The sequence below is a fragment of the Antrostomus carolinensis genome, unplaced genomic scaffold (genome assembly GCF_000700745.2).
Source record: "Antrostomus carolinensis isolate BGI_N321 unplaced genomic scaffold, ASM70074v2 scaffold11195, whole genome shotgun sequence".
Lineage (NCBI taxonomy): Eukaryota > Metazoa > Chordata > Aves > Caprimulgiformes > Caprimulgidae > Antrostomus > Antrostomus carolinensis.
In genome coordinates this window covers 23,612-46,190 of record NW_010317112.1, presented here as the reverse complement: position 1 = coordinate 46,190, position 22,579 = coordinate 23,612, and the positions used below count along the sequence as shown (strand labels likewise).

Below are 22,579 nucleotides of genomic sequence, written 5' to 3'. Positions count from 1 at the left end.
TTTAATAACCTGAACAAGCAATGTGATTTTCCCCAGCTTCATTCTTGGAAGCAGCTCAGCTTAGTAAGTTGCCATCTTCAAGAAAGAAAAATCACCTTAAACAGGCACCCAGGTGTGGAGAATTTCAGCTGACAGTTTTTTGGCAAATTTACATGCAACTGAAAACTGGATTTACTAATAAACTGTGTTGAGCAGCATTAGTGTAAGTCATTCTAACAGTAATTAAAATGGCAAAAATAGATGGGACTAGGGAGGGGGAGAACTGAAAAAGAAGGAGGGAGGAATAAAGTGCAGGAACAAATGGAGAAAGGTGAAGCCATGAAAGTAAATGCTGAGTGTGCAGAGCAAGTTAAATAGGAGAGAGAAAGATCATGGAGAGCATAGAACAGTTGGATAAAGGTAGACAATGGGTGTCATTTCACTGTATCAGGTGTCTGCTTAAGTGTTTTGGAATGAGCAGTGTATGGAGTTTTAGCTCGATTTCAGAGAAGTTGCATAGTCTTAACCAAACAATAAAATGTCAAGAGTAAAGACATTACGACTTTATTAACATTATTTAACTTGTTCTTATGAACTGTTCCAAAGCTATTTAATTCAGTGCACATAATTCTTAGTAGCATGTGGGATTTGTATCATATACTTATTGTAGAGGATGTTTACTGCAAAAACATAATCAAATCTGAAGTTAACTTAGAATGCTTTCATCTAGACTACTTCCAAAGAAGTCTGTTGGCATCTTGAACCATCTGCTTGTTTTTCACCTTGGACTTGAAGTACCAAATTAAAATCCTCTAGAATGCAAAAAGGTTCCATTTAATTTGTCTAATACATTTGACTATATCTTAAATGGCTTTATTCAGCTACGTTTGATACATCTCTAACAGATGTATTTTTAGTCTGTTCTAAAATTCAGGTTTTGGCTAAACCTTACAAGGAGGTACCAACAAACTGGTATGGCAGAAATGAAGACATGTTTGTTATTCCATTGTTCAAGGAAAGTAGAAACATAAAAACTACAAATAGAACATAAAACCACAATAAGATAGACTATAAAAGAGCTTACAAAACAATTTGCTAAAGACATAAGACTAGCATTATTTCAAATGTGCCAGGAATAGGAAGCCTGTCTTTATACAGCAAAATTTGCAGGTAATACTAAGTTATTAAGAACAGGAGAAATGAAAGCCAACTGCAAAGAAGCACCTCAGTGATAAAATTACAAGTCAAATTCATTGTAGATAAATGTAAAGTAGTTCTCAAAGGGTTAAAAAAAAAAGGCCTTTTTGTGCCCAAGAATGGACTTCAAACTGACAATTGCTGTTGAAGAACTTCACTGTGAGATTATATATTCACAGATGTGTGTTCACTGTAAGCTATGAAAATAGTAGCAGTAAAAAAAAAAAAAAATATTAGAAATTTTTAGAAAGAAATAGAACAAACTAGAGAACATGGGTACAGGCAGTGTCAAAGTGGTGCACCTGCACCTTGAAAAGGTAAAGAGAAGAATGAGTAGGATGAGTAAAGGATGATTAAACCTTTCAAACAAGGAACAAGTAGAACTACAAGTTTTCAGTCTAGGAAGAAGAAAATTGAAGGAGGTTATGACAATTTTATCAACTGATGAGTGGTGAGTAAATTGATTATGAGTGATGGTTCACTGAGTATTCTACTGCAAGGACATTGGGCATTAAATGAAACTAGTGGGTGGTATGTTTAAGTTAAACCAAAGGAAGTATGTTTTCATGTGTCGTGTGTTTCTGCCACGGAATTTTTTGCCACAAGCTTTACATTGATTTGAAAAGTAGTAAGACTGGTTGCTGATATTATCCGTTAAGGACTATAAAGCCAATAATTCTGTTTCAGAGAGCCATTGAAACTGATACTCACTGGAGGCTGGGAAATTATGCTTGGAAAAAGTCACTGTTTATTTGCCTTCCCTTAAGTGTCCATGATGGGCCACTGCTAGAGAGGGGATACAGGACAAGTGAAATGTTTGGTCCAACCAAGTATAGCCCTTCTTAGATTAAACTTAAAAAATGTTTCAGTTAAAAGTGCTGCCAAGATGTAAGCATGCTTCAATTTGCATGTAGCTTCAGAGATGGAGAGCTGGCTTTGTTTCTTTTGTATGTTTGTTTTAATTTGACTTAATCTCAAATTAACATCTCCATTGAGATGAATGGGATAGCATTTCTAGATCTTTGTTGTTATTGTTACATTAAAGTATGTTCCTTTCATGGCTAGTTATATTTTCATTTACTCAATGCATATATTCTTTTTTTTTGTTTCTACATTTAATCACATATCAGCTGTTGCCTTGTATTTAATTCCTGTGCTTTCTTTTTAATACATCTTGAATGAGAGTTGTGCTGTAGAGTTCAGTGTTTATTGGCAGAAAGCTACATTGGACTACACAATTTCTAAGCATAACAAAAATGATATGCAGTATCTTTTATTAATGACCTGGATGATGGGGGAGACATAGGTGACACTAAGTGAGGAAGGGTGCAGGTGCACAGGAGTGGGTGTCAAAATGTTGTTGCTATATTCAAGTAATGGTTTGAATAAAATAGGCTGCAGTTTAACAGGGAGAAGGACAAGTAGAAATAAACAGTAATGTTTAACTGTACAGATTCCAGATGCAGACTTATTGACTAGCTAAGAGTGCTACACAGAAGAATTTGATGTGATTTGATGGATTAGAAACTGCCCAAGAATTAATGTCATCCAAGCAAAAAAGCAGAAAGAATATAAGAATTATTTACATGGGCCGTAATCTGGAAGCCAAGTAGTTGTTCTCTGTGCTAGTGAGATCCTATCTGAGGAAAGAGGCCTAGGATTCAGTGTCGTGATTGACATGGATATGAAGCAACAGAAAGTTTAGAGATCAGTAAGAATGGTCAAAAGTCCAGAAAACGTGACTCAGGCTGAAATTAAATGAGCTGTGACTGTTATCGTATACCCTCTTAGGTTTTTCTTCTTGTAGTATAATGTCTTTAAATTCATTAAAAGCTGTTACAAGACAACTGTTTAGGATTCATCACTTAATCATCCACCCTCAGTAAGTTGCAGATGACACCAAGTTGGGCAGGAGTGTTGGTCTGCTTCAGGGTAGGAATCTGGACAGGGTGATCGATGAGCCAAGGCCAACTGTACGAGGTTCAACAAGACCAAGTGTTGGGGTCTGTGCTTGTGTCAGAACAACGCCATGCAACGAAACAGGCTTGGGGAGGACTGGCTGGAAAGTTGCCTGGCAGAAAAGGACCTCGGAGTGTTAGTCGATAGCCAGCTGAGTATGAACCAGCAGAGTGCCCAGATGGCCATCAGGACTAGGGAAGTGATCATTTGATTGTACACAGTACTGGTGAGGCTGCACCTCGAGTATTGTATTCAGTTTTGGGCCCCTCGCTACAAGAAAGACATTGAGGCACTGGAGCATGTCCAAAGAAGGGCAATGAAGCTGGTGAAGGGTCTGGAGCACAGACCTAATGAGGAGTGGCTGAGGAAACTGGGGTTGTTTAGTCTGGAGAAAAGGAGGCTGAGGGGAGACCATATTGTTCTCTATAACTACTTGAAAGGAGGGTATAGAGAGGTGGGTCTCAGTCTCTCCTCCCAAGTAGCAAGCAATACAAGAGGAAATGGCCCCAAGTTGTGCCAGGGGAGGTTTAGATTGCATATTAGAAAACTTTCTTTACAGAAAGGGTTGTCAAGCATTGGAATAGGTTGTCCAGGGAAGTGATTTGAGTCACCATTCCTGGAGGTATTTAGAAGACATGTAGATGTCATGTTTAGGGACATGGTTTAGTGGTGGACTCAGCAGTGTTATGTTTACGGTTGGACTTGATGATCTTAAAGGTCTTATCCAACCAAAACAATTCTATGATTCTATGTTACTTTGTGCCCTGGCATCTATAATATGTAGAAGGATCAGAGTTGGTAACTTTCTGTTAGCTTGGTTCATTTTTTATATTTACTGCCTCTTTCTGGCACATGACTCTGTTATACTGCTGTGCTTTTTCTTGTCTTCAGAAAGTCATCCAACTTTGCTTATACTTTTAATATCAATGTCAAAGTGTATGCTCTAATTGTATAGTTCCTGGTCTTCACTGAAGTTAGCGAAACACAAAAAGTTTTGCGTTGAGCTATGACAGTGGAAACTGGGGTAATTTAGTCAGAAATGGAGATTATTTTTTTCTGCCTCTTTTTCCACAGAACTCAAGAAAGTAAACAAACGCATCCAAACCTATTAAAAATTATTTAGTGTTTATTAATATGAAAATTCTTTGGAAAATATATTAAAATAAGTTGTTTCATATTTTATATTACCTACCAAATAGTTATTATGAACCCAGAAGTACAGATTTCTCAATTTGAATTCTGTTTCCCCTTGAGAGCTTGTAAAATCTATTTTATAGTAGATGGCTTATTTGAGACACTAAATACTGTATTTGAAATACAGCTTAAAATGTCCATTTTCTCTGTTGGCTTTTCTTTCTTTCTTTTTTATTTATGTAGGTCTTCAGTAATATTTAGTAGCAATGGCACTCCTAGATTAATTGTGCATTGTTCAGAGCATATAACTGTCAGTTTTAATTTTGTTGCCTTTTTGTTTCACTGAAAGATGTTTTTCCTGACTTGCAAAAGGATAAGGAACGGTTATCCTAGTTCATTTATCTAATGTAGCAGACAAAATGCTAACTCCTGAGAAAGAAAAATACACACATCTTTTGACTATCTCCTTATATTAAATTATTAATGCTTGCAATCTTCTGTTGACAGCCACCTCTGAACTCTCTCTCTCTTTTGAGAGAGATTGGGCAGAATGAAATGCACTGTTCCTAGTCACTCTGAACCATTAGTTTACCAAAGTACATTAAAATTGGACTGGCATTTTCTCTCATTGCTTTTGCATACTAATAGTGTGCTTGCCTTTGTCCACTACTGTGCATCAAGCTGAAGTTTTCATTGAGATTTTTGAGTGTTTCACAAAGAATCCTAAGGGTAGGGCTATCCAGGAAGTCTGAGGGATCTAGGTGTCCATCTGTAATTTGAAATTCAAATTTCAAATGAATTAGTAACTGAAGCTCCCTTAGACTCCTTTGAAACTCTCAGCCTGTGTGTTTTTCTGAAGAGATTCCTGGTGCAAGTTTCTGAATTAACCAACTGCTGAAAATTTCCTGCGCATTCCTATGCTTTGGTTTCTGAGCTATATTTTTTAATCCACATTGAATCTTTGCTTTTTATCTGAAAATTAATAGTGAGGTATTTTGTCAAAAGGTCATGCTGGTTAGCTGGCATAGTCAATGCAACCTAAAAGCCACGTAAAAATTTTGTTCAGCAAAAACAGTTATGTGTTGGATTATATGGGAGGGAGGGTGTAATCTAAATAGATGGATTTAATTTTTTTAGCATATCATTATTCCCTTCAGGGTTTTTTTAATGTAATTTCTCCCAATTTATATCAATGACCATGACTTTTTTAGTATTGTTCATAGCTTTAAAATCATTATCTTTCAACATGGGGGCTGACATTGCTTGGTAGTTTTTCAACTCTAACTTAAAATCCCTCCAGAACACCTGGATATATTTCTAAATATGCATGATGATTTAACATTTCCTTTATTGTCAGTTGTAGCAATGCAATTCACTTTTCTGTCACCTGAATATTCTAGGTATTTGGATTTGCTTTTGTAATATCACTGCAAGGTGAGAAACACAGTTTTGAAGAGTACAAGGTGAGGAAGAGAGGAGTTTATCTAAAAACTTTCAAAACTTTGCTACTAAGTAATTTATTCTATGACTGATTTCTATGAGACTCAAATTAGACCAGTGTAAATGCTTCTGAAAAATTTCATCCTCAAGGTTTGTCTTCCAGGGGAAATTACTGTAAGAAAGCTGAGATGTGAATTTTAAAACACATTAGCTGCTGAGCTCTAACCCCCCATGTGAATAATCTCAGAGTTTGAGGAGGTTGCCCTACTTGGAGAGCATGTAACCCACTGTAATTTCAACCTCGGTCTCATTTTGTTAGGCATCACTGTCCAAGGTATGTTTGCTCCAGCCCCCACAGGAAAATGCGGAAGGTGAGCTCGGATTCATTCAGTCTCCACTCCAATCATAACCATGATCCCATCCTTACCAATTCTGCCTTCCTACATACCAGCGCTATAGCAGAATCTAAGATTTCCTAAGGTTTGATATGTTGTAACAAATACAAGTTCTTCCGTGCTTGAACAGCTGTTCATGTTTCCAGTGTATACATATATATGTTGGCAATAAACTTTTATAATCTACATTTATCAGCATCATCTGCATTGCTGATGAACTTAAGTAATTTAAATTCTTGACTCTTTCTACATTATTTTCTATTACTGCCTGTTCTTTATTGCTCTCTGTGCTATATATGTGTGTGTGTATTCGTACAAATATAGAACCTAACTCTGGTCATTAAAATTATTAATAACGTGGCTTTGCCTACAGATGCTTAATTTTTTGCTTTTAGTAACTTCCATTGCTTTCTCCACTCCTTTCCTCTTTCACTACCAGCTTTGTGGTGCCTTTAGTAGAAGCTGGTTATATGTTATAATTTAAAATACTTCACATTTAATTTCTCTTGCATACTTAAGGACACAGGAGATCTGTAATGTTTTATTAAATAGGTTGGACTTCATGATTTATTTCTCCTGCTACTTTTAAATTTGGCTGAAATTTTGTTTCTGAAACATTCTCAGACTGTGAATGACAATTATATCTGTCTTATTTTAAAAATGTCAGGGGAAATAGCTTCATTTATGAATGTTTTTGATGTGCTACTCTCTAATTTCATGTATCATTTTGATAGTATAGGAATTGAGATTCACATTCAATAATTGAACCTCTTATTTCTCACACACTAAGACTTCAGTGTTGTTTGATTGTAACATCTTGATTCTGATCTCAAAAATTTGCTCTGAACTGTTTGTTATCTATAAACTCAGAGTAAGTGGCTTTTTCTTTTGACCATAGTTCCCTTCAAGGCATCAGTAGGTGTGACAGCTTTCCAAGTACATCCATGTCAGACTTTCCCCTCTGGACAGAAAGGTTCTGGAAGAAATTTAACCTGCTCTTAATCTTAATGTTCTTTTGCTTGAAATGTATTCAAATTGATAGATGCCGTAAAGAATAAGTGGGACATGAGTGTGAAAATATTTTAGCCAAGAAATGTCAAACTACGAATCTAAGATGAAAATTCAGCATTAAAAATGTAAAATAATATATACAATTTATAGTTTCTAGAATAAATACTGTCCTCCCTTGAGAGGAAAGGCTATTACCATTGCTTTAAAACAGAGTTAGCATCAATAACCAGTAGCTTACACTGCTTACTTGCATTATCTTTTTTAGCATGTTCTAAACAGAAATAACTATTCTGTATTTTATAGTTACAAATTAAATTTAAAATTCAGATTTATTTGCTCCTGTGGGCACATTTTTAAGGTAGAGACTGAACATTCATAATCAAAATGGAGAAAAAATCCTTTATTGCCACAAAATTAAAGATGATGTTGCTTTAAATAGTAGTATATTTTTCACAAACTGGACTGGGGGAAATAGCATTATAACTATGCTTTGCAAACCACTTTATGTATCAGTGACCAAATAGTGAGATGCTAAAAGCTGAGAGTATGAGGAGGGATAGGTTGTGATAGATAGTTCTGGGATTTCAGCAAAGTTTTCTTTCCCTAACTAAATTTCATGTTAATCTTTCCAAATTACTGCATGTTTGTGAGTTTGTTTTGTTTTGTTTTGTTTAATTTTATGTTCTTCTGAAACAGTGCGAGGTTTTGACCCATGTCATCAGCTGCAAATAGGTAGTCTGCAATCATTTGCCAGACAATTGTTGCACATACCTGAATGTGTTTCTTCCATCTTGGTGGGTTGAAAAATGGTTGTATCAGTGTCTGAGAACAGGCAACCTTCAGTGGAGTTCTCAGCCATTCTAGAGGTACAAAAGATTCAGATGCTCAAGATTTTTAATGATTATATGACCATTTACATAGGGAATTAAGGTTCTCTAGTTTTACATTCAGTACTATCCAACTCTTTTTATTAATGGAGTAAAGTACTATTCACTGTGAGTAATGGCAGCAGAATATCTCTCTGATTTTATGTGCTTTTAGGCAGTCTGATTGGAAAGTGTTGGCTTGGTGCTTCACTTCCTGTTTTCTTTTTATGAATTCCACTGGACTTGCAAATTAACTGGTATTCAGATGTTGACATTTGTTCTTCAAAAGGTTTAAAGTGATTGCTAAGCTACTGATGAAGGATGCCACAGAAAACCTGCTGAAAATACTTCTGTTAGCACTCTGGAAAAACTCAGAATGCGTTGAAAAGGGAAAATGTACTCAGAAGTAAAACATACAGTGAGATAATTAATTTTTTTTTTTTTTTAATTGCACCATGCATAAGGGCTGCTGAGTGCGCTTATAGGACAAGAGAAACAAGGATCAGGATGCACAAGATGTGTATTTTGTGTTTAAAATCAACCATCACATACAAACACCTACATCCTTGTTTTATATAACAGTGCTTTAGTGGTAATGGAGAACAGGTGAAAGAAATGAGGACTGATCCTTAACTTTTTAAAAATTTCCTGAGGAAAAATTAAATAGATTAGAATAGTATGGAATGTGTGGGTTGTAAGAAAAAACCTAATTGTGGCTAGACAATGGTAATGGTAGATCACAAAATCCATCACCTTGTGCTACAGAAAGTAAAAGTTCTTTTGCCAATCTGCAACTCAGATAAAAAGTTTTGTGCTTTGCTTTTTTGTCTTTTTTATTTGGGAGGGAAGGAGACTGAAACTGAGAGAGAGAAGGAGAATGCAAGATAATGGAAGTACCTTTTGTCTTTATACTATATTGAAGTATTGACCCTTGGGGAAACATCCACTTGTTATGGCAATATAAGACCAGTCTGCTGTCACACTGTATCTTTTTAAGTAGCTGAAATTAGGGGCTTTACAATTGATTAAAGTACATATGCTGTACACTGGTAAGAGAATGACTTCGAACATTCTAACACTTTATTGCTCTAAATAGTATGCAGTTAATTATGAAAATACATCAGAGCCCCTCCCTACCTCTGCCTCTTTCTCCTCTGTTACAAGAGTTTCTAGCACCTTGCCAACTACCGGAATCATAGAATCATAGAAGGTTGTGAGCTGGAAGGGACCCACAAGGATCATCAAGTCCAACTCCTGTCCCTGCACAGGACAATCCCAACATTCAGACCATGTGTCTGAGGGCCTTGGCCAAATGCTTCTGGAATATTGTCAGCCTTGGTGCCATGAGCACCTCCCTGGGGAGCCTGTTCCAGTGCTCCACCACCCTCTGCCTCAAGAACCTTTTCCTCATGGCCAACCTCACCCTCCCCTGCCACATCTTCCTGCCATTTCCTCTGCTCCTGGTGTTGGTGGCCAGAGAGAAGAGATCAGCGCCTGCCCCTCCTCTTCCCCTTGGGAGGAAGTGCTAGACCACAATACTGATAACACCATTCAGACTTCATGAGAAAAATATTTGAAAGGTCATTATAAGATACCTAGGTGCAACAGATGTTTTCCAAATTGATACTACAATTTCAAATAAAATTACCATTATCATAATAATTATAAATTTTATCATCATAGCCAGCAAGCCTAGTATTTGAATCTGGGAGTGAATCTAACCATGCTCTGATTCAGACTCTGACCACATCTATTGTGGCTCCTCCTAGTTGGAGTTTCTAATGTGACAAATCCTTACCATTTGTCACAAGTCTCATAAATTTGAAGTCTTAAAGCCCAGATCCTGAATGTATGTGATGGCTCCTAAATGTAATTTTACCTCAAAGACCTAGGTGAAAATTGACAGACAGAGCTTAAAGGCTCCAAAGAATTGCTGTAGGCAGTCTCGGCCATCAAAGAGCCTTTCTGAGAAGTTGTAACTAATTTGAAGTGAAGCAGCATTAAATGAATAATGCGGAAGGCTTATTTGGGTGCAAAGTAGCACTGAGCTTTGGGGAAGAAGTGATGCTATATGGCGGGGAACATGTTCTGCTTGAATTAACCATGCTATTTGATGCAGTGGTACTGCAGGTATTTTCCCCTGGCTTTTTAGGTTTAGAACACAACCACAGAAAGTGTTTTTGTGAGGAGATGTTAAACTTTCACATGCAGAGATTTGTTATTGCACAGGGAAGTTGTCATAATAACTGGCTGGACTAGGGGAAAGAGGAGAGTGTGTTACTTTGTTTTCCATGGAAGTTTAAGCTATTTTGACATATGGTTGTATATCTGTAGCACTTTGACTTTGGTTGGCTACTGACATGCCTACAGGTTCAGGCCATACATCAAAGTTTGAAAGGCTGAGATTACAGAGAACCTTTTCTGTCTTTCCTAACTACGAAGTGCAAAAGACAGTCAGATAGGACCCCTACTGAATCTCAGAAATCCCAGGGATAAGCATTAAGAAGTGTTTGGTATTAGCTATCCACTCTCAGAGTTTTCAGAGTGATAAGTATTCTTTCACTGTATTTTAACATAGTACTTCAGCAGTGGGAGCAGGTCTGGTAAGGAGCAAAACATCTGATTTCTGCTTTTTTGTGATATCCAGAAAATAAACTTTTACTTACTCAGTTTTCAGCCTGTCATCTTTGACTCTGTTTTAGCCTGAGGAGCAGTGTGAAAGAGGCATGAATTTGGCATGTCGGGATATTTTCTATGTTGTGCTCTGGTTATTGGGTTTTTTCAAATGTTTCCTCAATTGCTTTCATGCCTATGTCGCTGCAGCTGCCTGCTGGGTTGAACATGCACCTAACTCAGTAATGGATATGTGTTGAAGGCATTAATTGAGTTTTTATTCAAGAAGAGTATTATCTGTTTGTTTATTTTCTAATGTGTTTACCTGTTCTGTATTATAGTGTTACATTTACCTTAGTGTAAGACAGTTTTTCCTTTTTACTACTTTCTGTATTAATCAGTTTTAAGAATTGCTAGACAGTTGTTTCTGTGGTTCTGACTTCAAGTTCTGCATGTTTATTTACTTTGAAGAAAGGTAGCCTATGAGGCTTTTTTGTATAGTTTTGGATTCAATGATAGCCAAAGTCTCTCAGCATACCTAAACTCAATGTGGACTGGGTATGCTTCTTAGTTTTGCAAATCCTATTATTTCATCAAACTTTCATACTCACTCAGACCTTTTGTCTCTGATCTTGTCTCATATTAGGGACTATCCCTAATTTCAAAATTAGGTTTTCAGCCTTAAATCAATTGTCTGTGTGACTTATGTTTTCAGCTTCTTTATATTCCTTCACATCCTGTGTTTTATAGTCACTATTTTATAGTAACAAAAAAAAATTGCTCCTGAGCTGTTTTTTATTTTTCTCTGCAGTATTTTTCGCAATCCTGGGTTAATTAAAAACAATTAAAAATATCAAGTACTTAAGAAGTAGCTGTAGTCAGAAAAATAAACATGTCCTTTGGTTGCATGCAGTAATTAAGTACTTCTTAAAACGTATTCAGTCATCCTTTACACGGCCAGATCATTTTAATTCTATTGAGCCTTTCAGCTGCTTTGTTTTATTGTGGGTGAATTCTCAGCTCACTTTACGCCTGTGCTTTTCAGTATATTCCTGAGCCAAGAAGTTGTCTCTTTCTCTTAGTGTCTGAATTTGACATTAGAAGGTCTCCAATCTGCTGATTGTTGGATAATAGGAGTTATTACCAAGGGAAGGATCAGTTTATTTCATGCCTTGTATAATGGAGATATACAGCAATTGTACAGGACCCAATACAGCAATTCTTATCGGTCAGCATCATATAACTACTTCCCAGAGACTAATGCCAGAGCCTTGGAAAAATTATCTGAAAATATATTATGAACAGAGGGTAAGATACTGACCTTGGCTCAGCAGACTTGGCTTAAATGCTTAACTGTGGGAGAACATTCAAGGTGGGGACAAAGGAGCCTCCTTGCCTGAAAGACTTCTGCTTCATGGCTTCTCTCCCTGGCCAGCTCATGTCACTCCTGGCTGTCTTAGGCAACTCCCCATGCAGCTGCCAATGTCTGATGCGCCCTGTCTGGAGTCCTCTCACCCTGTACTGGGGCAGTGATGAAAAAGTAAGGTATAATATTGACAAGAAAAACTTTCCTGTGAGACAGTGTCTTCCCTTTTTGGAGTCCTTGAAGTTGTAACGCTTTAGAATCCCCACCAGTTCAGGTTAGCAGGGTTTTATGTGGTTGGGGTTTTTTATGCCAGGAAGCTGTGCTCTTTACAAGAGAGCATAACAGGTTCTAGGGTCACCTATTTGACATGGCTGTGCTGTAGGAATTTGCCATTTTGTACAAAGGAGAGCTAACCTGTCCTCGTCCCTATCAAATGCTTCTGTTGCCATCTCTGACCCTCTGAGGAGTCTTTTCCTTTGAAAGACAGATCTCTCATAAATCCTCTGCAGTAAATTCTAATTTTAATTCCTTAACATCAGTGAGTATTAAGGTGTTCTTTGTGACAGTAAGTATGGGCAAATGAGTAATATTCAATTACTTATATCAGAGGTAGAGAAGTTGACGTTTTACCCTAGTAATCTCTGTAGAAATAAACACAAAAAATAGTTATCAACCACACATCGTTACTTCAATTTATATTTATATGATGCGTAATTAACAAATAGAGGTGTAAGTTTAATTCAACAAAATGATAGTACAATTCCATTTGAAATATGCTAATGTGATATGTAGAGTGATTAGACATATAAAATTGGCCTTGTGATCTATATTAGTCTGACTACTAGCTGTGCTTTACATCTTAATAGGAACAGAATTTTTTTTTTATGTCTATTTAGAGGTATGCTTAAAATGTACCTGGCTTTATGGACTGAACATATTAAGAGCCTTTATGAAATTGTAATTCAGTAACTTTCATGTGGATGGTTTGAGTGTGATATTTTTCCAAGGTACCATAAAATATAAACATGTAGGCTACAGCTGTAGAAGGTTTATTTAGCTCAGAAATATATTAGTGTATTTATACTGTACAGTATTACCATATATAAGGTACTGCTAGATATTTGCAGTCATATTATCATCAGACAATCTTCTATCTTGAGTTACCAAAAAAGGGAATTAGAAAATATAATACTAGCCTTAGGGAAGCAAACTTTTTCCAAAACTCCTATCTGCTAATATCACCTGTCAATGATTTAATGTGTTTATAGTTTATGCTAACCTTTCTTAGCTTTCCTTTTTATGCATTATGGTCTGTGTACCTGGTAGAAGAGAAGCCTGCAGCCAATTGCTGTTACGTTGCAGCTCCTATCTTTACTCACCAAATAGCTGTTTTCTTTTTTATTCTGTTTTTTTTTATTCCTACAAGGTAATAACTATTGGCTGCTATAAAACTGAATTAGAAAAGTTTCATCCAAATAAATTCACTGCTGATATTAGGACTTTAAAATGCTAATGTCTTTGTCTTTCTTTGGGATAACATATGTTTTTATATTGATGCTTAAAGAGACACCTTTAGACTCTTTCATTTCCAGAAGAGCTGTTACGACAGCAAGACAGCATTTTGGAACAGTCTGTGGAATCATGATTTTTTAGGTAGTGCCTCATTTAAGAATTCTTAGTACATTTCCCTGTGAAAAACATGCCCATCGTTTGAGTAAAATGAAAGTGAACAAAATTCTGAAGTGTGTACAAGAACATTCTTTGTCAGCAATATGAACTGCTGTGATGTTTGTTTGATTCTGGGATCTGTGGTCCTTTTTGTACTTTTAGTCCTTTACTCCTTGTATAACCAGAGACCAGTGGAGCTCAACTTGAAGCTCTGTTGCAGAACTTCAGTGTTATATTTTACTGACACTCAACCTTTCTTACTTTCTTCAGTTTGCATCAGACATTTTTCATTATTATAGGTGGGAGGTATTCTTCATGTCCAATCTGTGTGTATTCATGGAAGCTGACTAACCTCTCCTAACAGCTTTTGATAAAGCCCACTGATGACATTTGGGTGTGATGATTTCACTTCTTTGGCTTGCAGCCAAACAGAGTTGCTTTCTCAATCTCCCCACCCCCCAGGGAGCAGGGGAGAGAATTGGAAGGGTAAAAGTAAGAAAAACTCTGGGTTGAGATAAAAATAACTTACTAATTGAAATAAAATAATAATGATAACAGTAATAACAGAATATGCAAATGAGTGATGCACAGTGCAGTTGCTCACCACCCGCGGACCAATGCCCAGCCAGTCCCCAGCCAGCGATCCCAGAGCAGAAACAGTCCTGAAACCAAAACTGCGATCCCAGAAGAGTGAGCCCAAGCGATCCCCAAGAGAATACCCCTGTTTTCCGGTCAACCCTGGTAAATATATTGAAGATGATGTGATATGGTATGGAATATGTCATTGGCATACCCAAATGCCAGTTTCTGGTTTTACTAATTACTACGCTTCTTCCCTCCCAGTCCTTTGCACTTGCAAACTACTCAAACACTCTGACCCTGGGCTCCAGCAGCAGCTAGTAACATTAGTACTTTATCAACATTCTTCTCATAACAAGTCTTACACTGAAACTAAAACACAGCTATTAGAGCTACTAAGAAAATTAACTCTATCCTAGCAAAACCAGGAGAATGGGAACGTTACTTATGGGAAAGTTATTACACTTAATCCAGCAAAAGATTATAGAGTAAGTGTGTAGCAGAATTGTTTCTATGTAGGAAACTTTCTCAAAATTTTAATTTTTTTTCACACTCAGAAATGTGCTCTCTTTGTCTCCTGAAGTCAGTCTAGGCATGTCTGACCTGTGTGGATAGAAGTAGCTGATTTTGTTTCCTCTCAAGAGGAAACTTTTTTGTTCCACCATTGTGCCAAGTATTTTTAAATGTATTTTATTTCACAAATTATTCTATAAGCAGAATTAAGGTATGATGAAGAGGACTTTTGATGGTTGTATCACTTCTAACATTTAATGCTTAAAATTAATAGAATTAGTCATTGCTTTATTGAATTGGAATAAATTGATGTTGGATTGTATTAAGCAATGTATCCCATATGCACTGGATTATTCTTTTGCCTTTTTTTCAAAAATGTATAAGCCACACCGAGAGCAGATTTGCATTTATTATGCTATGTAACTATCCCTACTTTTACCAAAGGGAAAAAAACAACCTAAATTCAGATATTGAAGACTTTTAGAATTGTATTATTGTTGTTGTTATTTAGAATTACTTATTACATAAAACCAGTCTGTATATGGATACTTTACACTGTCATAACTATCATCACAGTATGATTTTATTTTTAAAAATTCCTGAAACAGTTCACTTTATATGACCTTTAGTTGTGAATACAGTTAGGCTGCTGTAGTTTCTTTATATTGTCAGCATTAGAAATGTTCTTAATTATAGAAATATAATTGAGCTTTTACAAATTTGTGTGCCAGTGAACCTTAAAATGTTTGAATTGTACTCAGTGGATGATCTCTGTGTTGGGATGAGTTGATGTCTAATAGAAATAAACAGAAAAAGCGGTACACTTTTAAAACACAAATATATTTTTTAAAAATCAAGACAAAAATTGGTGCTTTGTTATACTTGTTCTGACCACCTCCTCTTCTAGTTTTTAGTGGCAAAGAGGAATATTTCTACACAAATGCCTTGAAACAAAAAAATCCTGAATTTGTACTTTGTTTCAGTTTGGGGGAGAGGGGAGCAAATGGGAAGAAACTGCCATATTCCACAAAATACTAGAATATTCTGCTGAAGCTTTGAGGAATCTCTTTGCTTTTCAGTTCAGAATGTGATCCAAGTGGAAGTTACCATAAGAGATGTCAGTGTTTGCCATGAAATAGCACACTGGAAGGGGAATTGGAAGCCCCGAGGTTTTTATTCTTGGTTGGACTATAAACCTGTTCTGTGACCTTGAGCAGATCACATTAACCCTGACTTTCCAAAGCATTTGCACTCCTGCACTGGATTCATAGGTTGGTCAATTGCAATTTACTGTAAGGTAAGAATGGTGCCTTAACAGGGTGCAGATATTTCATTAAGACAAAGTGCTGTGAAATTCTCCAGTGAAAAACATCACAGTCAGTAGAAAGTATTATTAGGAATTAATAATATATATAAATTAGTAATAATAATAATATAGTTAGTTTTACCCTATGATGTCGTACTTCACACTGAAGCAAGATAAATCATAAGCTGCTTAGAAAGTTTTTTTGCAATAGAGTGCAGCAGGTCAGGGTCTTTAGAACACTTCTGCAATATTAAAATGATTTTTCAGCCAGCATATTAGCTTCTTCAGTCTAGTCTAAGGTTTTAAAGAAGTAAAACAAACAAAAGCCCAAGATGATATTTACTTAATTAGTCCACTCTGCAGCATGAATTTCTTTCTTAATTTCTGCTTAATAAGTATCATATCTATTCCTTATCTTACTAAGCAATACCAACACTAACAAATAATAGGAAAAAAGCCCATGTGATAAGGCACTATAATTCTGATAATGTATCATGAGGTTAATTTCTTAGGAATACTCTGAGATTCAAAGACTATGCAGGGCAGCAATGTAAAATATATTGTTTTAATTATAAAAAGCAGTTCACATCTTCTAAAAATGTGCATTTAATTGCATAAAGGCAGAAAAGCAACACAAAAAATATTCAAATAACTTTCCAATTATATTTGATAAATAATCTTTAAAACCTTTACATTTATGTAGCAATTATAACCTAACCACAGGATCTAACATCTTAGAGATTCATCAAAATCAATCAAATATCTTAGGCTGAAGATGGAACGTTGTTCTGATGGAATTGCTCTCAAAGGCAATTTTGATGTCTTTAGGCACCAGTTTTACAGCACATTCTGAATCTGATTATTTCTGGTAGTATTTCCTGGGCAAGGTTTTGTTCTAGCAATGACTCTTAAGAAATTTCCACTATATAAAACAACTAATTAATTGCAGACTGGTTAAACTAACATAATTGTTTTCAAAAATGCTACTAATACTTTCATCCATAGAAAATGCAGAATCTCTTCTGTTACTTGCTTTCTAAGTGTGTTTCAAAGAAAACTGCTGATTTCAGATGGTAAATTTGTTAACAGATTCTCACATAACATTTGAACTTGAGAATATTTTGGAAGACTAATCTTAACTTAGTTCTAAGTATGGATTTCTCATTTAGCTTCCAAGCTTCTTTGAACCTATTCTTAGGTGCATGAAACCAGATAATTATCAGTTACTTAGGGATAAAACAATATTAATATGTTGGGGGTTTTTAAATAAAACTAAAAAGTTAATTTGAGCATTTTTTTAACCCACCACCAGTTCTAGGAAGAACACACCTCTGTCTGTATTACTGAAGAGTCCCCAGTCTCAAATACATTTTTTAGTTTATTTCAAATAAATTTCTTTCTTCTATTTTTTGTTTAAGCTATTGTCCTAGTTAATCTCAAGAATACTTCTTCTCAAAAACTCTAAAAATAATTTCTTCTCTGGTTAAAGTTACCTAAAATATCTGTCAAGAATCAGTTCATAAAACTATTTCAAGGTGGGATAGTTCCAGAATTTAAATCAGATAATGAACTATATGTCTACCTTGGTATTTGCAAGGCATATCTTGCTTGGCAGACATTCAGGCTGGTTTTGCCTTATTATCAAAGTGTTTGTAATCTAATGCATACAGGTGTGTACGCATTTTAATATATAATGTGCTGTGTGTATCAGCACAAAAAAAAGAAATTGAAAAAAATTGTCAGGAGTTAACAAATACAATTCCTCAATCTTCCTGAAATAATTGTAGTTTCAAAATTAAGATTAATAGAACGTAAATTAAGACTGAGGTTTTGGAACAAGTTAAAAGAAAGATTAACAGCTCACTGCTCCCTTGCCTTCCCTCCCAAATCCCAGGCTACTGGCATCACACATCTGGAAAGCTGCCATATATTTCTACTTCAGAGAAAAGAGGAAGAGTTTTCAAAACGATCTTATGCATAGTTCTACCCTTTACTCAGAAGGGACTGTTTAGGAACCTTGTGAATCACCAAAAATTTGGCTTGATATTATTAAAGCAGTGTCACTGCCTACAAACATGCTAAACATTTTAAGGTCAGTATTTCAGGAGACGTCTGGGGTGTGATGCCTCAAATTGCATGGTCATCGTTGTACATTCTATGAGAGCTTTTCAAAACCAGTGGTAGCTGCCATTATAGCAGAATGCATTTTTATTCCTTAGCAGCACTAAATACCATGTTTAGCATTTCCCAAACTTGCCATCCAAAAAAGTAGTCATTCCAGAAAATGTAACTACAAATGGTTTTTGTATAAACATATCTGTTCTTCCATCCTGTAATTGCCGTAGAAATGCTTTCATTCCCTGCTCTTGAGAACTTTAAATAGAACATCCATGTGAAGTTCTTAGTAAAAAAATTGTGACCTTTAAAATGAAACTTCCTTTCAGGTTTTTAAAGGAGAACAGTATTTTCTCCAGTCTCTGATTGCAAAGCCAATTTATACTCAGACTTTTCTGATATTTAATAAGTGCATGCTTACACACTTAACCTGGTTGAAGTTGTGCTCTTTTTGAAGAACCAGTTACCCTTTAGGTCTTGCTTAGACATAACAAGGAATGCTCTCCACAGATTTACTCACTAAAAGCTATAGTTTATTTTTTAAATGGCAATTTTAGGGTTATATTTGCTATTTGTCTGTGAGTTTAGAGCTCATTCAGGCTATCAAGAGTCATTCCCTAGATATCCAAGAAGATGGAGTAGGTTTTAGTAAGATTTAGAAAATAGATTTAATGAATCTGCTACATTGCCTAGACTGTTATTATAAAAAAGTTATGTTAACATGTTTAAGTCTGTAAAGTAAACAATTTTTAAATAGAAATACTGTGTGCTCCTCAGAGCCCTGACAAATGGGAACTGACTGTGTTTTCTAAGGCCGTTTCTAAGAGGCGAAGTACTGTGACCAATGTATTCAGAAAAAGAAAGAGACTAACTGACAGTGGAACTGAAGAAGGAGCTAAAAATGTAGTATTTCTGAGACTTCTTTAAAGTGTGAGCCATGATTCAGATAGATTCCAAAAATACTTATTGTTTTTAAAGTGGCTGCTGTTTCACTGTATGAAATAGCTTGTTTCCCCACTCTGCATTGGAAACAAAATAAGTTAAGGGTATAGATGGGATGAAGTCCAAGAATCTTCTCAATGAGGGTTTGTCCTGTAATGGCAGGGGTGGGGTGGAACTAGATGATCTTTAAGGTCCCTTCCAACCCTAACCATTCTATGATTCTATAAGATTTTCAGACATAGAAACAGGCAATCCAAACATAGTGGTTCCTGTGCACATGTTGCATTGATCTGAATCTTTTATCAGTGCTATTGTGGTGGCAGATCTATTACTGATCTGTTTAAAATAATATACACAAGAGTTACCAAAGAGATTTCAAATATTAGCAACGCAGTTACAGTGACAATTTTTTAAGAGATTTAACATTCACTACTTTGTTAAAATGATCATATGCTGTGTGGATTAAGAAAAAGACATCTAGCTCCAACCAGACTTGCTTCCCTGCAAAAGTTTTTAGGTACAGAAGACATCTAGGTATCTCTTATACAGAGCTTTGGAAGAACTGCAGAATATTAGCTGGAGACTTGATTTTGCCAAGGTTTTCCCAGCTTAAGTGACTACGCTTCACAGCACCTGGATAGTTGGAAAGAATCCCCATCTCATTTGTTTTTTCCACACTGATCTAACTCAAACACGTCATTCTTCCTTTGCCACATTATTAGTTTTTTACTCTAAAGGGCCCAGATTCCAAATTTTGTTTACATCTGTGCTTTGTTTTCCATGTGTAAGTAAACAGAACTTCTTTCATGTGATCTATAGCTCACTGGAAACCAAATCAATGCACCACCACCTAGTGCTGTTATTTTGATTAAGATATTCTAGCAGGGAATTTGGGGAAAGGCATTGACATTTAAAATAATGTTTTGGAATTATTATTAATATCATATTGGGTATGGTATGTATGGCAAAAAGAAGTATACGGTATATATGGAAGACAACTAGGGAAATCAAAGCAAGCAAATAATGGCCAGGCATTTAAAATCAGGTAAAGAATTCAAATGTTGTGCTTAGAGGAAATAAAAGCCATTGAAGGGTTAGTATCCATCACTATCCATCACACAATCACTCATGATTAAGGAAAAAAAAACACAAGGGTTTTTTTGTTCTTCAGAAATAAAGTCAGAGAAAACAAATAACTTCAGTATAACTTTTGTGTAGTGATTACAGATTAGTTTTGTGAATTTAATTGTGAGTGAATTTCCAGCTGGTGGTGGATTTAGAAATACTGACTTGTCTTATTTTATTTTGTAGATGCTTCAGAAACTTGCTGTGTGTTTACCACGGATTCTGCCATCAAGCTCGAGAGGGGACTTACCTATTCTTTCATTAGTCAAGCATAACATTATCTTGAACTAATTATTCCTCTCCACATGGCCTTCCTACTAGTGTCAGCTTATCTTCTGCTGACTCATACTCAGGGTGCTCCTGTTGAGAATGGGGCACTGTTAGAAACACTGAAGTCACAAGTAGGATTATTCAGCAATAAAAGTGAACACTATTCGGCACAGGTGAGACCTCCTGGCACAAGCCGACAAATACCTCAGACAATCATCATAGGAGTTCGCAAAGGAGGGACAAGGGCTTTGCTGGAAATGTTGGATATTCATCCTAATATTGTGGTTGCAGCTACAGAAGTCCACTTCTTTGACTGGGATGAAAATTATGTGAAAGGAATAGACTGGTATAGAAGTCTGATGCCATTTTCTTATGGAAATCAAATTACGATTGAGAAAACACCAGGCTATTTTACATCACCACAGGCTCCAGAAAGAATTCATGACATGAATAGCTCCATTAAATTGCTGCTCATTCTAAGAGATCCCACTGAGAGAGTTATATCAGACTATACCCAAGTATATTACAACAGAGTAGAAAGCCACAAGCCTGTTCAGCTTTTTGAAGATATTGTTATTAAGAATGGAGCACTTAACACCAAATACAAAGCTATTCAGAGAAGTCTGTATGATGTTCATATGGAAAAGTGGCTTAAGCATTTCACTTTGGATCAGATTCACATAGTGGATGGCAATACTTTAATCAAGGACCCTCTTCCTGAATTACAAAAAGTTGAAAGATTTCTGAATCTTCCTTCCCGAATTATGTCTTCTAACTTTTATTTTAACCAAACCAAGGGATTCTACTGCATTAGAAGTGATGGAAGGGAGAGATGTTTACATGAATCCAAAGGGCGTCCCCATCCTCTTGTTAACAACACTGTTTTAGAGCAACTGTATTCTTACTTCAGAGAGCACAATGCAAAATTTTACAGAATGGTTAATCATTCCTTTGACTGGCATTAATGCATTTGGAATCAATGTTTCTTAAAAAGGGCCTGAAACAAACTCTTTCAAACTTATCTTTCTAAACTGTGGAGATTCGTATTATGAGAACTTAACATACTGCTTATATGCTTCATTGGAATAACACATCTGTTAACTCATTGAAATGGTACCCTTTCTGTTGGGAAAAACAAGTTTCACACATTTGTATGATTACTCTGAGTCATATTCTGATCTTTCATCGTGCAAATACATTAACTTCAGTGGACTTAATTTCACATATGTATCTGTTACAAGATTTGTGCTGTTTTGGAAAAATGACTGCTTCTAACAGTGTAAAAAATGTAAATATTTGAAATGGTATTATTCCAACTGTTATGTATTTTTTGTTATTAGCATTTTTTATATCGTGCATAATTATAGTGGCATTGATTTCTAGAATTTTTCATACAATAACTTAAGTTGTATATTAAAACAGGGGCATACATTGTAGCTCCAATAAATAATTCATCCTCTGTTAATACACTGAAGTTCTTAATCAATTAATAATAAAAGGAATCTATTTCACCTATGATTTTGAATAGGTGAACTAGAAGCTCCCTGTCTGTATATCATTAGTATTAAATATCTTGGGTTTGCAAAAAAAAAAAAAAAAAAAAAAAAAAAGAAAGAATATGAAGTGTTTGAAGAAGCTTTAAGTGAGAATTCTGAATGTAAAGAAGTTAAAATATCCCAGGCAACCTCAATTTACACTGTTACTCTATACACTTAAAAAAATTAATGCAAAAAATATTAATATCAGCAACTGTATAAATATCTGATTATATAATTTACATCACTTTGCTCTTGAGTGGAAAAGCTCATTATTACGACCATATTTATCATGTTTGTGTTCTGTGACTATTCTATTGCTCTCCTGGCATTAGTTTACATATCTCCATTGGCACATTGATTCTTGTTAAAAAAAAAAAAAAAAATTTGCTTGTCCTCCAAAGCATGAAGTATTTTTATTTTGTAATTTCTAATGCAGACTGTGGGATGTTCTCACAGTTAAAATAACATCTTGTTATACTTTATATCTTAGACAGGCTGTTCAATATGCTAAGTATGACATACTCAGATTATATATAAAAACTACGCCCATCTATACCCCTGCA

At 35.6% G+C, this 22,579-nt stretch overlaps 1 protein-coding gene across 1 annotated transcript in view; it reads left to right on the top strand.

Moving 5' to 3' along the window:
* LOC104525341 (heparan sulfate glucosamine 3-O-sulfotransferase 1) overlaps positions 1-21,580 on the top strand; it is a 57,175-nt gene extending 35,595 nt beyond the window's left edge. The window contains exon 2 of the mRNA XM_010168464.2: positions 20,395-21,580. Coding sequence (XP_010166766.1) covers positions 20,514-21,443 — 930 coding nt within the window. The 5' untranslated portion in view covers positions 20,395-20,513 and the 3' untranslated portion in view covers positions 21,444-21,580. The remainder of the gene's footprint in view (positions 1-20,394) is intronic.
* The last annotated feature ends 999 nt before the right edge of the window (positions 21,581-22,579 follow it).